This window comes from Cetorhinus maximus, chromosome 20 (genome assembly GCF_964194155.1).
Source record: "Cetorhinus maximus chromosome 20, sCetMax3.hap1.1, whole genome shotgun sequence".
Classification (NCBI taxonomy): Eukaryota; Metazoa; Chordata; class Chondrichthyes; order Lamniformes; family Cetorhinidae; genus Cetorhinus; species Cetorhinus maximus.
The window spans coordinates 56465439-56481904 of record NC_135898.1 but is presented as its reverse complement, the minus strand read 5'-3'; the positions used below and the strand labels follow the sequence as shown (position 1 = coordinate 56481904).

The window sequence follows — 16466 nt, the reverse complement described above, 5'->3', positions numbered from 1 at the left end:
TCCTTCTTGTAATATCATTAGCATGTGCCTGCCACATACAGACTGAAACCTGTCATTACCACCTGACTTGCCAATTGGAAGTATACAAGAAGCAAGACAAAGCAGAACATATGCACAAGTGATTTGTTCAGCCATGTCTGATCCAGGCCAGCCAAAAAATTAACGGGAAGGCTTAGGAAAATCAAGATCAGAGTAGTTAGGCTTAACGTGGCGCTCCTGTGTGGTGGCCTTCCAAGGCTTTCATGGAACTTGCTTTCAGATTTGGTGGTTGATCTCAAAAACATTCATCTCAAAACCCACAGCCATTTGCTTGGGAGACAGATTCAGTACCACTGGCACTGCCAGGCTGCCCATGTTAAGAGAAAATCCAATGATCCAAAGAAAGATCAAAGTGCCCAAATTCAGTGCTGCTCAGGTTTCCCCCCCTGACTTGTTCAACATCTCATGACATGCATTAACTTTGTAGATTGCTGAGTTCTTCAAGGGGATTAAGAAATTCATTGTAACACATATTCAATTTTACGGTTCCAATTGCATAACCTGTGTCCCTTGCACAATACCTCCCAAATATGATGCCATGCAGTAACATCAAACAATTGGCTGGCAATAATGCAGATTAATTTGGAGGGCAACTTTGTATTTACTGCTAGTAAGCTGATAAGTATATGGGGATTATTAGCCATATCATGTGACCAACAATCACTCAATTTATAATGTTGAGCAACTCAAATTTACAAGAAAAGTTGTTTGCAGTAGATTAGATTAAATGTGTATGTAAAACTTTGGCTTTCCAGATACCATTTCTACTTTGTGCCTTCCACAATTATGTGTAAGTAGCAGCCCTGAAACATGTATGGACTGAGGGTGGGCAGGGGGGCATGGAAGCTAAATGTGCAACTGCTGACCCCAGAGAACATTGAGGAGCTCAAGAGGGATTACAAAGGTTGGAGAACCGTGAAACCCCTCTTTGAGTCCCTGACACACTGGTGGGAAGTGATCAAGGGAAGCATCAAGAGGTTTTTCATCCTCAAAGGCACCCAGAAAGCTAGAAAGGAACAGAGGGAAATGTCCCGACTCCAGGAAAAGATGCAGAATCTGCTCCGGCTGCGGTCGATGGGGGTCGATGTCAAGGAGGAGCTCCAAGAGGTGAAGGGCCAGCAAGCCTCGCACTTTGCCTCGGAGGCCTCCAAGATCATCTTCCGTTCCAGAGTCCGCTCCGTGGAGCAGGATGAGACGTGCTCACGTTTCTTCTTCCAAAAGGTACACAGAGAGCGCTCTGTGATCAGCAGCCTGAAGGAAGAAGACGGCTCAGTAAAGTCATCACGGTCCGACATTCTGAGGATCAGCAAATCCTTTTATGCCGGACTGTATGACGTGAAGCCCACGGACAGCACGGCCTCCCAGTCCTTCCTGTCCTCTATCACGGAGGTCCTAGACCACAGTACTCGGGAGAGCCTAGACAAACCGCTAACCCCTGACGAACTGACTAAGGCCCTCGAGTCCTTCGAGAAGAGTAAAACCCCCGGAAGCGACGGCCTGCCGGCGGAGTTGTATTCGGCTCTGTGGGACTTGATCGGCCCAGACCTGCTAGAAGTGTACGAGAGTATGCTCCTGGCCGGCAGCATGTCAGAATCCATGAGGAAAGGCATCATCACCCTCATCTACAAGCACAAGGGGGAAAGGGAGGAAATTAGAAATTGGCGACCCATTTCACTGTTGAATATGGACTATAAGATTCTGTCCAAGGTCATCGCCAACCGGGTCAAATCCGCTCTGGAATTGGTGATTCACCCTGACCAGACCTGCTCTGTGCCAGGCAGGAAGATCTCTGACAGCCTGGCGCTGCTCAGGGATACGATTGCCTATGTACAGGACAGGGGTGTGGATACCTGCCTCATCAGCTTGGATCAGGAGAAGGCCTTTGACAGAATATCGCACACCTACATGGGGGATGTGCTCTCCAAAATGGGGTTTGGGGAGGGAATTCGAAATTGGATCCAACTGCTCTACACTAACATCAGTAGCGCAGTCTCAATCAATGGGTGGGAAACAGATAGCTTTCCGATTAAATCTGGAGTCAGGCAGGGCTGCCCTCTCTCGCCTGTCCTTTTTGTGTGCTGCATAGAACCCTTTGCCGAGTCCATCAGGAAGGATCCGGGCATAAGAGGAGTGACGATCCCAGGCAGTGGAGGCACTCAGGTAAAAGCCTCCCTGTACATGGACGACGTCGCCGTCTTCTGCTCGGATCCGCTGTCGGTGCGCAGACTGATGCACGTCTGCGACCAGTTCGAACTGGCCTCGGGAGCCAAGGTAAATCGTGGGAAGAGCGAGGCCATGTTCTTTGGGAAGTGGGCTGACCGATCCTTTGTCCCCTTCACTGTCAGGGCTGACGGCCTGAAGGTGCTGGGGATATGGTTCGGAGGGACCGGGGCATGCGTTAGAAACTGGAAGGAGCGAGTGGCTATGGTGAAAAGGAAACTGGGCATGTGGGAGCGACGCTCCCTCTCCATTGCGGGTAAGAACCTGGTCATCAGGTGTGAGGTACTCTCGCTGTTGCTGTACGTGGCGCAGGTCTGGCCCATTCCACACTCCTGCGCGATGGCGATCACCCGAGCCATCTTCCGCTTTATCTGGAGGTCGAAAATGGATCGTGTCTGCAGGGACGCGATGTACAAGCCTCTAGATAAAGGGGGAAAAAACGTGCCCAACATCGCCCTCATACTGATGGCCACCTTTGTGTGCGGCTGCATCAAGCGGTGCGTAGACCCTCAGTACGCAAACACCAAGTGTCACTACGTGCTGAGGTTCTACCTGTCCCCGGTGTTGCGAAGGATGGGTCTGGCCACGCTGCCGCGGAACGCTCCAAGTAGTTGGACCGTGCCGTACCACCTGTCCCTGGTGGAAAAATTTATGCAGAAAAACACCTTTGACCACAAGTCCATCAGGCAGTGGTCAGCACGTAACGTCCTAGAGGCCCTGAGGGATAAGGAGAGGGTGGACCCTGTGGGATGGTTCCCCGAGCAGACTGTCAAAGTCATTTGGCAGAATGCCTCATCGCCAGAACTTTCCAACAAGCACCAAGACGTAGCTTGGCTGGTGGTGAGAAAGGCCCTCCCCGTCAGATCCTTCCTACACGCCAGGAGTCTCACCCCCTCTGCACGATGCCCTCGAGGTGGCTGTGGTGGGGAAGAGACCGTTGTTCACCTCCTTGTGGATTGTGCCTTTGCAAAGAAAGTCTGGAGAGAGATGCAGTGGTTGCTGTCGAGGTTCATCCCGAGCAGTTCTGTGACACAGGACTCTGTGCTCTACGGGCTGTTCCCAGGGACACACACCGAGACAAACATCAACTGCAGCTGGAGGATCATCAACTCGGTGAAAGACGCGCTTTGGTCTGCCCGAAACTTGTTGGTCTTCCAGCACAAAGATTTGTCCCCGACCGATTGTTGCGGACTGGCACAATCCAAAGTCCAGGACTACGTGCTGAGGGACGCACTAAAGCTTGGGGCAGCTGCCGCAAAGGCGCAATGGGGAAGGGTCGCTGTCTAAGACCTTTCTACCACAGCGCACCGAAAGACTGGGAACTGTTTAGAGCCCCTCGGGCTGTACAGATCAAAATGAAAGGCTGTAAATGACTGTAATATTGTTTGTACTGATGCACCTGGTGATACATTTTGTAAAAGTTTAACCTGGATTGTACCCTTGTAATGTTGTTTTTGAAATGGTTTTGAATGTGATTGAAGTTTTTTATGAATAAAGTATATTTTTACAATAAAAAAAAAAAAAAATGTATGGACTGATCGCCGATCATTCTGGGCGGTGACTTCAATTGCATCATCGATGCGGCTGGACGATCCGACAGGGCCGACAGCAGATTGGACGCTACGTCCAGATCCCTGATGGAAACAGTTAAGGATGCCAAGCTGCACGACGTCTTCAGCAACCCTGCAGATGGAGCGCAGCGTAGATACACCTGTTCGCGGCCAGACGGGTCCAGCCGTTCCAGGATAGACTTCCTGTTTGTGTCCCGAGCATTCGCAGTCAGATCCACCAACGTCAAGCTGGTGTTCTTCTCTGACCACTGCCTCCTACTGGCTGACTGCCACTTAGAGGAAGACCAGAGGTTGGGCAGGGGGGCATGGAAGCTAAACGTGCAACTGCTGACCCTAGAGAACATTGAGGAGCTCAAGAGGGATTACAAAGGTTGGAGAACCATGAAGCCCCTCTTTGAGTTCCTGACACACTGGTGGGAAGCGATCAAGGGAAACATTAAGAGGTTTTTCATCCTCAAAGGCACCTAGAAAGCGACTCCAGAAAAACATGCAGAATCTGCTCCGGCTGCAGTCGATGGGGGTCGATGTCAAGGAGGAACTCCAAGAGGTGAAGAGCCAGCAAGCCTCGCTCTTTGCCTCGGAGGCCTCCAAGATCATCTTCCGTTCCAGAGTCTGCTCCGTGGAGCAGGATGAGACGTGCTCACATTTCTTCTTCCAAAAGGTACACAGAGAGAGCTCTGTGATCAGCAGCCTGAAGGAAGAAGACGGCTCAGTAAAGTCATTGCAGTCCGACGTTTTGAGGATCAGCAAATCCTTTTATGCTGGATTGTATGACGTGAAGCCCACGGACAGCACGGCCTCCCAGTCCTTCCTGTCCTCTATCACGGAGGTCTTAGACAACAGTACACGGGAGAGCCTGGACAAACCGCTAACTGACTTAGGGCCTTGAGTCCTTTGAGAAGAGTAAAACTCCCGGAAGCGATGGCTTGCCGGCGGAGTTGTATTCGGCTCGGCGGGACTGGATCAGCCCAGACCTGCTAGAAGTGTACGAGAGTATGCTTCTGGCCGGCAGCATGTCAGAATCCATGAGGAAAGGCATCATCACCCTCATCTACAAGCACAAGGGGGAAAGGGGGGAAATTAGGAATTGGCGACCCATTTCACTGTTGAATGTGGACTATAAGATTCTGTCCAAGGTCATCGCCAATCGGGTCAAGTCCTCTCTGGAATTGGTGATCCATCCTGACCAGACCTGCACTGTGCCGGGCAGGAAGATCTCTGACAGCCTCGCGCTGCTCAGGGATACGATTGCCTATGTGCAGGACAGAGGTGTGGACACCTGCCTCATCAGCCTGGAACAGGAGAAGGCCTTTGACAGAATATCGCACACCTACATGGTGGATGTGCGCTCCAACATGAGGTTTGGGGAGGGGATTCGCAATTGGATCCAATTGCTCTACACTAACATCAGTAGCACAGTCTCAATCAATGGGTGGGAATCAGATAGCTTTCCTATTAAATCTGGAGTCAGGCAGGGCTGCCCTCTCTCCCCTGCCCTGTTTGTATATTGCATAGAACCCTTTGCTGAGTCCATCAGGAAGGATCCGGGCATAAGAGGAGTGACGATCCCAGGCAGTGGAGGCACTCAGGTCAAAGCCTCCCTGTACATGGACGATGTCGCCGTCTTCTGCTCGGATCCGCTGTCAGTGCGCAGACTGATCCACATCTGTGACCAGTTCGAATTGGCCTCGGGAGCCAAGGTAAATCGTGGGAAGAGCGAGGCCATGTTCTTTGGGAACTGGGCTAACCGATCCTTTGTCCACTTCACCATCAGGGCTGACGGCCTGAAGGTGCTGGGGATACGGTTTGGAGGGACCGGGGCATGGGTTAGAAACTGGAAGGAGCGAGAGTCTATGGTGAAAAGAAAACTGGGCATGTGGGAGTGACGCTATCTCTCCATTGCAGGTAAGAACCTGGTCATCAGGTGTGAGGCACTCTCGCTGTTGTTGCATGTGGCGCAGGTCTGGCCCATTCCAGACTCCTGTGCGATGGCGATCACCTGAGCCATCTTTCGCTTTATCTGGGGGTCGAAAATGGATCGTGTCCTCAGGGACGTGATGTACAAGCCTCTAGATAAAGGGGGAAAAAAACGTGCCCAACATCGCCCTCATACTGATGTCCACCTTTGTGTGCGGCTGCATCAAGCTGTGCGTAGACCCTCAGCACGCAAACACCAAGTGTCACTATGTGCTGAGGTTCTACCTGTCCCCGGTGTTGCGAAGGATGGGTCTGGCCACACTGCCACGGAACACTCCAAGTAGTTGGACCGTACCGTACCACCTGTCCCTCGTGGAAAAATTTATGCAGAGAAACACCTTTGACCACAACTCCATCAGGCAGTGGTCAGCACGTAACGTCCTAGAGGCCCTGCGGGAAAAGGAGAGGGTGGAATCTGTGGGATTGTTCCCCGAGCAGACTGTCAAAGTCATTTGGCAGAATGCCTCATCGCCAGAACTTTCCAACAAGCATCAAGACTTAGCTTGGCTGGTGGTGAGAAAGGCCCTCGCCGTCAGATCCTTCCAACACGCCAGGAGTCTCACCCCCTCTGCACATTGCCCTCGAGGTGGCTGTGGTGGGGACGAGACCGTTATTTAGCTCCTTGTGGATTGTGCCTTTGCAAAGAAGGTCTGGAGAGAGATGCAGTGGTTTCTGTCGAGGTTCATCCTGAGCAGTTCTGTGACACAGGACTCTGTGCTCTACGGGCTGTTCCCAGGGACACACACAGAGACAAACATCAACTGCAGCTGGAGGATCATCAACTTGGTGAAAGACGCTCTTTGGTCTGCCCGAAATCTTTTGGTCTTCCAGCGCAAAGAGTTGTCCCCGACAGAGTGTTGCGGACTGGCACATTCCAAAGTCCAGGACTACGTGCTGAGGGATGCACTAAAGCTTGGGGCAGCCACCACAAAGGCGCAATGGGGAAGGGTCGCTGTCTAAGACCTTTCTGCCACAGTGTACCGTGGGGCTGGGAACTGTTGAGAGCCCCTCGGGCTGCACAGCTCAAAATGATTGTCTGCAAATGATTGTAATATTCATTGATTGTATTGATGCACCTTGTGATACATGTTGTAAAAGGTGAACCTGATTGTACGTTTGTGATGGTGACTTTGAATTGGTTTGGAATGTTCTTCCAGATATTTTATGAATAAAGTATATTTTTCCAAAAAAAAAATGTTTGGACTGATGGTTGTGTACTCTGGGGATCTCTGCTACTAGTCTGCCAAACTTAAAGGGGTCAGCGGGAGGTCTCTTGAATAGCATAGCATTGGATCATTAGGTGCACAACTACAGCCATGAGCTGACCCAGGAGGCTGCAAGCTAAAATAATGGCAGCTGGTTCTGTTGGAGGGGGAAAGATGTTGAATTCCCTCCTGCACCTTGCCTCACTACGAACACAGAGCTGCATGCTTGCCCCTACCCCTTTGTAAGGGAGTGAAAATCTCCACAAAAACCAAGCTGCCTCCTCTTTGATTTGAGAGTGTAGACCATTCTCCCAACCTAGCCCCCAGGTAGGTCTCATTTCAGTCACTTTTTTCTTGAAACTAAGGAATCATTGAAACTCATTACATCTGTAAATTGGGTGAAAGAAGAATGATTTGTTACTGTAATTTCAAACAGAAACAGGATTCACTCAGTCTGTTACAAATCACTTGCAAAACTGTTTACTTTGAGAGCTGAACAATAAACACATTATGTAGTACGTGACTTTTATGGGTGTGCTAACAGCTGGACTTTTGTCTGAGTTCAAACTATTCTCGCATTCTTTTTTACTATTGCTTTGCTACACGTTGAGTGAAGAACAGTGGTTACAGAAGGGCTTTCCGTTGACTTCAATGGAAATAAAAATCCATTGAGAGATATAAAATATGCTGTCGATTTGCCATTACTGATTTTACACTATTATAGAAAGTTAAAATTACCCTCAGTTTTAAAGATACAAAGTCAGAAAGTGTTTGAATTTATAATGTAGTCAGATCTTTGTTGGTCGGCGCAGACACAATGGGCTGAATGGCCTCCTTCTGTGCTGTAAACGCCTATGAGTCTATGGGCGGAATATTGCGCTCGTTGGGCGGGCGTGCGCCCAACCCGAACGAGCGTAAAATGACGCGCGATATTTTGGTGGGCGGGCGCATGCTGGAGTAGGCAGCACACTTGCTGACAACTAACAAGCCTATTAAGGCCATTAAAGTAACAATTGAATTAAATTTTTCACTGGCCGTCCAACCTTACGGTTGGCAGGCAGGCGAAAAGGCCCAGCGGCCTTTGGATTTTTTTAGGAAACCTCATCCATGAGGTTTCCAACTGCAACTAAAAATTAAATAAAAATGTTAACATTTCATTCATAACATGCCCTTGCTCATGTGACAGAGTCACATGAGAGGACATGTTTTTTAACATTTAAAAATCTTTGGTATACATACACAATTGTTTTGTGGACAGACATGGCAGTTAATTTATTTACAGCACGATTCCACAAACCGCAATGAACAGAATGATTAGTTAAAGTGTTAATTTGGTGTTGGTCTGGGAGGAATGTTGGCCAGGACACTGGGAGAGCTCTCTGCGTTTCTTCAGAAGGTTTTATAGGATCTTCAACATTCACGGGAATAGGCAGAGAGGTCCTCAATTTAACAGCTCTTTCACATGACAACACTCTTTTACTTTTGCACTGATCAGCCTAGATTGTGACCTTGTAGAACTGGGGTGGGGATTTGACCTATAATCTTCGAACTCAGAGAACAATGTGCTACCAGCTGAGCCAAGTTATTTCTAGTGCCACTTTAGAATTTAATAGCAAATTTGATTGTGTGTCCATTTGGGTGGCCTCTGATCCATCTTTACACATATAGAAATTCTTGAGAACTTTTTTAAAATGGCTTTCACAACACAACCATGTTGAAGTATTAAACCTGTTTCTTCTTGTAGATGTGACAGAGGAATAACATATAAATATGCAGCAATCCAGTTTTTCCTAATCCCAAGGTTTGAATTTTCACTCCTGACTTCGGAAAATTCGTAGCTCTGCAAACCTGACTTGGAAGAGAGTGCCCCGACTTGCCAGATTTTTGCTCCGTGGAAGCAGGTGCTAACTGGAGTTGGGCCCACTGACCCTGCAAACAGTGTGGAGGTAGCCACAAAGGCTGTTTAGTGCGAAGGCGGGCTGTTTAAAAGGCCCACCTCAGTGCTCTTGTAAGAAAAACAGTAAAACAAAAAACAACCCTTTAGCCTCAACCTCACTCCCCAACAAACTCTACATGGCCCATTCAAGCCAACTCATGCCCCACACCCACTCCCCAAAGCCCTTCAAACCCTCCATGCCAACCCATGCCCCTCTACCCACCCCCATGGCTCTTTATAGCCCCTATACCAACATTGCCAACCCATGCCCCCACCCACCATTCTTTGCCCTTACACCCTCCATGCCAACTCACCCAATTTCTACTGTAGACAGACCTCAGGGGCCATGGTGAGGTGAAATAAAATAAGTTCTGATTTCATGGAATTAAAAAAAACACTCTCGTTGAGAAAAGCCTATTCAATGCATTTGAATCCATTCCAAGTACTTAAGCCCTTATGAAACAAATATTTGTATTCACAGCCCCACATCAAAGACAGCTAATCTTTTTATAAGCACTTGGAGCTGTCAATCAAACTGTGAACTTAGACACCACCACTGTGATAATGACAGGTTGTAGAAGCAGTCAAGCAGCACTAATTCTATTAGGATATCTTTCAGGCTTATGTCAAACAACCAGTGAAATTGCAAGGACCGATTCTTTACAACTGCAGGCTTTTTTTTCCCAATCATTTAAAGGACAGGAGATTTAAATGCCTTGACAGCTTGACAGTTCCACAGAGTTTATCCACCTTTTACGCACATTAACGTCTACTGTTAACAATCCCAAAGGGGCACATGAATTCTCCAAAAAGGTACCTTACCTCCCAAGAATTCTGCTAGATTTAGATCTTTTCCTCAAATGTGTGAAGCCATGTTTAATCGGGTTTCAGAAACCAGGGTTACAAAAATTGCTTCTGTTTGAAGGCAGCTGCACATTTACCTATGCAGCTGCCTCTGCGAACCATGGACTTGTGAACTATAAGCCATCTCCATTCCACTCCTCCCTCCCACGGCAAAAATGTTGGGTGCCATATTCAGGGGGGCAGTACTTATGGATTCAGGCCTTCAGCGGTCTTTTAGCTAAGGCACGGAGCCCTTTCATCTTCACAAGAATTCAGGCCCAAGACTCAATTAAATGCCTGAAGTTTGGCTTGGCTGCCAATCTGAGAGGATTTCCGTGCTATGGTGAGTTCATTTAATCCTTGTAACTGGCTGTTACAATTTTTCAGATTTTATTACTATAACAAAATACCTTATAGACTAGGTTGTGGATCGCAGCTAAATATAAATTGTCCGCCTGTCCGCCAACCGTAATGTTGGTCGGGCCACGAAAAATCGGAGACAATATCGCCGTTAATGGGCTTAATTGCCCTCTTAATTGTCGGTGGGTGCGCTTCTGACTTTTATTTGCGCCTGACGTCTTCTCGCTCGATTTTATGTCTGATCGGGTTGGGCACGTGCCCGCCTGCGGGATGTAAAATTCAGCTCCTGGTTCTATGGTTAGTGTAGCGTTGCAGAAAATGTGCAAGTTCTTGTAAATGACAGCTAATGCCTGTCTATAATAAACAAGTTAGGCAATTATTACAATCAATAATTTCCATTTATCTATAATCTTTTTCTTTTATCTATAATCTCTTGAGTGAGAAGACCATGAGTTCAAAAGTATTTGAGCTCACAATATAAGCTGACACTCCTGTGTGGCACCGATCGAGTTCTGCATTGTCAGATAAGTGATTGAACAGCATGTATACACATTTTGATACAGTTTTAACTGAGCTGCAAGTTTTTCAACGAAGTGTTGTGCATCTTTTGCCCTTGCCATAAACTCTGTATCCTTTCCATTGACTTCCTCCTGTCTTCTCAGCTACTATCTCAGGTTGAACTGGACTGTTCTCAACCTCAGTATTCTATGTGATCCTGAGTTGAACTCCCAAACTGTATCTTCTTCATCACAAGGACTGCCTACTTCTACCCCTGTAACATTGCCTGTCTTTGTCCCTACCTCAGCTAATCAACTGTTCAAACCTTCATTCCTGTCTTTGTCACTTCTAGACCCCTATTCCAAAGCCCTCCAGGGTGACCTCCACTCCTCCACCATCCATAAACTGCACTTCATCTGAAACCCTGCCGTCTGTATCCAATCCTGTTCTAAATCCCCTTCAACTTTATGCTCCTTAATCTACATTGGTGCCAAGCCCCCACAGCCTAAATTTTAAAATTCTCAACTCCTGTTTAAATTCCTTTCAAGTCCTTTTCCCTCTATGTCTCTACTCCTCCTCCAGTGCTACACCCTGCTCTCTAAATTCTCAAGTGCACTGACTCCAACCTCTTGTACACACTCATTCCATCCTCTTATACATCATCCTTCATTCCTTTGAGTGTCACACCTTCAGTCTCTGAAATTTCCTTCCAAATGCCCTCTGCCTCCATACCTCCCTCTACCCCTTTAACAGTCTCTATGAAACCTCTGTAAAAGTTTCTACATTAAAGGCATAATGAAAATACAAGATCTTCTTGTATAAGTAGTAATATCATAGGTCTACCCCAAATGTTTCTCTCATTCACTCGAACATATCGTAATTGACTCAGCTTCAGTTGCCAAGTGGTAATATGCTCCACATTCAAAATAATACTGTATGTGAAGGAAATGACTTCTGAGCTCCCTCATTATCATTTTAGTACTAATTTACTAATTACTATTTATTCCACCTTGTTGCTGACTCACCAAACAGCGGAAATCATTTCTCACCGTTCAAAATTTTGAATAGCCTTAGAAGGCTGCCCTTTAAGGTCCTCTGCTCCGGTGAGCATAGTCCTCATCTATCAAGTCTCACTTCTTAAATATGTCCTTTCATTCCTGGGATCATCTTAGTAAATCTAATACCTTTGCCATTCATGAAAACTGTCAGATTGTTAGTAAAGTCAACCGGTTCATTGATGTCCTGCAGAGATGGAATCTGCCATTCTCTCCTTGCCTGACTTCCATATGCCTCTAGTTTCACATTATGTGATTAACTCCTAAGGCCTCCCAGAGGAAAGGAGAGATAAACAATGAATACTATATTCCCAGTGTCACCCACATCCCAAGAAGTTTCTTTTTAAAATGAAGTGCTAATCAGAGTAAAACCAGGATTGATTTTTACTTCTTTACCTCTTTCTCTCCTATTAAAAATGCCAATACAGGTGTAGTTTGGAGATACCCAACTTCGTGAAAGTTCTCAAATTAATGTTGTGTTTCTATGTGCACCGATACATTCACAATATCTGTCGCTTGAATAACCATGAGCCATGATAGATTTATAAGTGACAGGTTTTCTACACTTTTAATTCTGTAAACAAATATGAGATCATTGAATCTGTTCACTTAGCAACATTAGTATTTATAACTTTCATAATTACATATAAAGCTAATTATTATAAATTTCTAGTAAATATATTATTTCTTTCTAAGCCTTTGCTCTTCAGGATAATAACTTGCACCATTATCAGTAATTCAATTTATAAGTTCTACTAAAGTTGTTCTATTAGGATTCTGATCATCTGTTTTTAACATATTTGTGTGTTCGTGTCATCTTTGAGAATGCCTTGTGCCAATCAGAAGGTTTTGTCTTTCACTGTATTCTTCTGAAGAATGCACCCGAGAGGCCTTGCACACATATCTTCTGGAGGGTCTGATGCCGAATCCCACGGTGCCTGTGATGCTGCAAATGCTGCTTGTTCTGCCTCATTCTCCTCATACTTCTAAATGTGATGGTACAGTTTGAAACACGATCACATTGGGTTAGAAATAAGCACCAAATAAGAGCAAATAATGACCAAAAAAAATGCATCAAGTGTGTCATACAACATCAACACCATTCTATTCATACATAAAACAAAGGGACTAGAAATTGAGATAGAGCCGGATTTTCAGCTGCCAAATTATAGTAATGCCAACCCCACTAAATCACCATTTTGGGTAATTGAAATGAAGGGCATGCATGCTGTACAAATCAAACAAGTTTGTGATGCCGTTGGCTGGGGAGTGATGGGGTAGGAGATAGAAAGCATTTAGAGAGGCAAGAGAAATATCCCAATGCCACTCAATGGTCAAAACGCCAGGGGCAGGAAATCAGTATGAGAGATATGGAGATCTGATGCAGCAGCAAAATATAAAACTTACTTAAAAGAGAAATAGCAACTGTGGAGGAAAGAAGAAAGCTAAAGTTTGGTGATAGCAAGGAGACTTGAAAAGAGACTCGGAACTGAGAAAGAGTAATTTGGATTTTCCACTAAAAAGAAAAATGAAGCAGGAGGCACAGGCTGTTTGGAATTGGGTGCTTGGGCACATTGTGGAAAGAAACGAATGGAACAGTGCATGTTTGACCTCCACTCCCTCTCGACCCCCCCCCCCCCCTCCCCCAACACCCCCCCCCCACCGCCCCACCCCAGTACTCATTCGCATATCAGAAAGAAGTTTAATGCTGTCACCAGAGTAACCAAGGTAAACTAACTACTTCCCCTGCATATAGAGCACTCCTTTATTAATTACAATCAGTGAGCAGAATTTTTAGCTTGGTGTGCGGGCATGCACCTGACCTGCTCAAATGTAAAATAGTGCGTGGTGACATCGGGCAAGCATCCTGACGTCATCCTGGGCTCATGCGATATTTCGGTCGGTGGGCATGCGTGTAAGTCAGAAGCGCACCAGCCGAAAATTAAATTAAAATTAATTAAAGTTCCAATGGACTCAAGATTTACGGTTGGCAGACGGGCGAATCTGCCTTTGCCTTTTTGATGAAATCTCATCCAAGGGCGGGATGAGGCTTCTGTTATTAATTTTAAAAAAATATTTGGACAGGATTTTCATCATCTAATTTTTCAGGTGACTGATTCTGATGCATGGACATTTTTTTCTGCATTTTAAAATATTTATTCATTACTTTTAAGTTCTTCAGCTCCCTGAGGCAGCTCTCTGCCTTCAGGGAGCTTTCATTTAGCGCTCACCTGCACCTTCGGTCTTTACGCAAGCATGACCCAGACCTCCCTGTCGCTTGGCATTTCAACACTCCACCCTGCTCTCATGCCCACATGTCCAACCTTGGCCTGCTGAAATGTTCCAGTGAAGCTCAACGCAAACTGGAGGAACAGCACCTCATCTTCCGACTAGGCACTTTACAGCCTTCCGGACTGAATATTGAATTCAACAATTTTAGATCATGAACTCTCTCCTCCATCCCCACCCCCTTTCCAATCCCCTTTTTCCAATAATTTATATATATTTTTCTTTTCCCAACTATTTCCATTATTTTAAAATGTATTTCCATCCATTGTTTTATCTCTACCTTTTAGCCTATTTCGATCCCTTCCCCCCACCCCACCCCCACTAGGACTATCTGTACCTTGCTTGTCCTGCTTTCTACCCTTAATGTCACCATTAGCACATTTCTTAGCTAATATCACCACCGTCAACACCTCTTTGTCCTTTTATCTTTGACATCTTTTGGGCAATCTCCACCTATCACTGACCCTCTATCCAGCTCTACCTGTCCCATCCCCACCCCCCTCCTTAAACCAGCTTATATTTCACCTATTTTCAATTTTTCTTAGTTCTGATGAAGAGTCATTCGGACTCGAAACGTTAACTGTGTTCCTCTCCGCAGATGCTGTCAGACCTGCTGAGTTTTTCCAGGTATTTTTGTTTTTGTCCTGCGCTTACATCAGTGCTCGCCCTCCTCCCGCCCCCCACACCCCAGAAGAACTGAGCATTGCAGCACGTGTTTAACACTGGCTGGCTGGCTGTGTGAAAGTGCGGTCAGCGGCCGATCACAGTCAGGGATCTGTTCCCCGGCCGCTCCCGGACTTGCTGATTGCGCCCATACATCAAACTGAAAATTCTGCCCAGTGTTCTAGAGATGCAAGCTGAACTAAGGATCCCTTCTCCCATCACTTTGTCATCTACTACCTACCAATTCACCAAACTTAGAGTACCTTCTATGAGACTCCTTAACAAATGGTCTCTGTTGCTAACAGCTCCGATATAACTTTGTATATTGAATTGTTATTTTCAAGACTCTCTTTGATCGGAATAAGTTGTTCCTAATATTCACAAATCTGAGAGTCCACATTCTATTCCCTCAACATAGAACTTCCAGCTCACGAGATTCTGCGAAGCCGTATCTATTGTGGACAGACTCATAGTTTGCCTCCATAATGGTCCAACAGCACGAACACAATAAACATAGAAAATAGGAGCAGGAGTAGGACGTTCGGTCCTTCAAGCCTGCTCCACCATTCAATATGATCATGGCTGATCCTTTATCTCAATGCCGTACTCCTGCACTGTATCCAATAAGTTTCAGAATATACACAATGGGCAGAATTTTCCCGTTAGCGTGCAGGGGCCGGCCCCGGATGTCCGCATGTAAAATGACGCGTGATGATGTCAGGAGAGCGTCTCGACGTCACCGCGCGCTATTGCGATATTTCACTGGGCGGGTGTGCGATGATGTCCGACCCGCGCCCGCCATTAATTAACGGGCCACTTAAGGCCCTTAACTCCCCAATCGACGCCGATTTTTTGGCACTCGTGCAATCTTCGGGCCGGAGCATGGGCGCATTGGGCAGGCGGGTAGGACACACTTGTATTAACCTCATCCATGGACGGGATAAGAAGGCTCACTGGGATCGCGAGTGTGCACAGTCAAGTATTTATTTATGAAAGTTTTTCAACTTGCCTGTGTGATCTGCAGGACTTCAAAACACATACCAGCTGCTTTTTCTGGACCCCTAACCTTCAGATCAGCACTCTGCAGTGAGGAATCTTTTCTGGGCCTGCAGGTTTCAGGAAGCCTTCCCTTAGCCTGGGAATGGGAGCTAAACTCTCCACTGGAGGCAGCTCCTCCCCTGAGGAAGGGAGGGCTAGAAGGGGGAGAAGGCCAGGAATGCACATCCAGCCTCCAGGGGAGCCACCTTTGGGAGGACAGGCGCAGGCACAATGGGGTGCAGGGCAAAGAGGTAGTCCAAGGCAGAAGGGGCCGCAGAAGACGCCACTATCCTGCTGCCAGGGTATACTGGCGGCAAAGTAGCTATCTCAATATGTCTGAGCCGAAGGAGGCTCCGTCTCTCAAGGGAGACAGTCAACTATATCTGTCAGATAATAGGGTCTGAGATCTCCGCTAACTGTGTGGGTGGACACTCCATGCCAGTGGCTCTAAAGGTCACAGCTGCCCTCAACCTCTATGCCTCTGGCTCCTTCCAGGGCTTGGTGGGTGATCTCTGTGGTGTCTTCCAATCAGCCGTCCAACTTCTGTCAAGCAGGTTACAGACACTCTGTTCAGGCGTGCATTGACCTTCATCCACTTCCGTTGGGACCAGGCAAGCCAGACACAGTGAGCCAGAGGCTTCACGGCCATTGCTGGCTTCCCCCGCGTCCAGGGTACAATAGACTCCACACATGTGGACATCAAGGCGCCAGCAGGTGAGCCCGGTGCCTTCGTCAACAGGAAGGGCTTCCAGTCCATGAACGTGCAGATAGT

At 46.9% G+C, this 16466-nt stretch overlaps 1 protein-coding gene and 1 long non-coding RNA gene across 2 annotated transcripts in view; both read right to left on the bottom strand.

Moving 5' to 3' along the window:
• LOC144694402 (uncharacterized) overlaps positions 1-16466 on the bottom strand; it is a 1120079-nt gene that overhangs the window by 974911 nt on the left and 128702 nt on the right. The window lies entirely within an intron of this gene.
• Positions 12246-16466, bottom strand: part of gucy2g (guanylate cyclase 2g) — a 120790-nt gene continuing 116569 nt past the window's right edge. Inside the window, exon 23 of the mRNA XM_078565301.1 lies at positions 12246-12690. Within this exon, the coding sequence (XP_078421427.1) occupies positions 12544-12690 (147 nt within the window). The 3' untranslated portion in view covers positions 12246-12543. The remainder of the gene's footprint in view (positions 12691-16466) is intronic.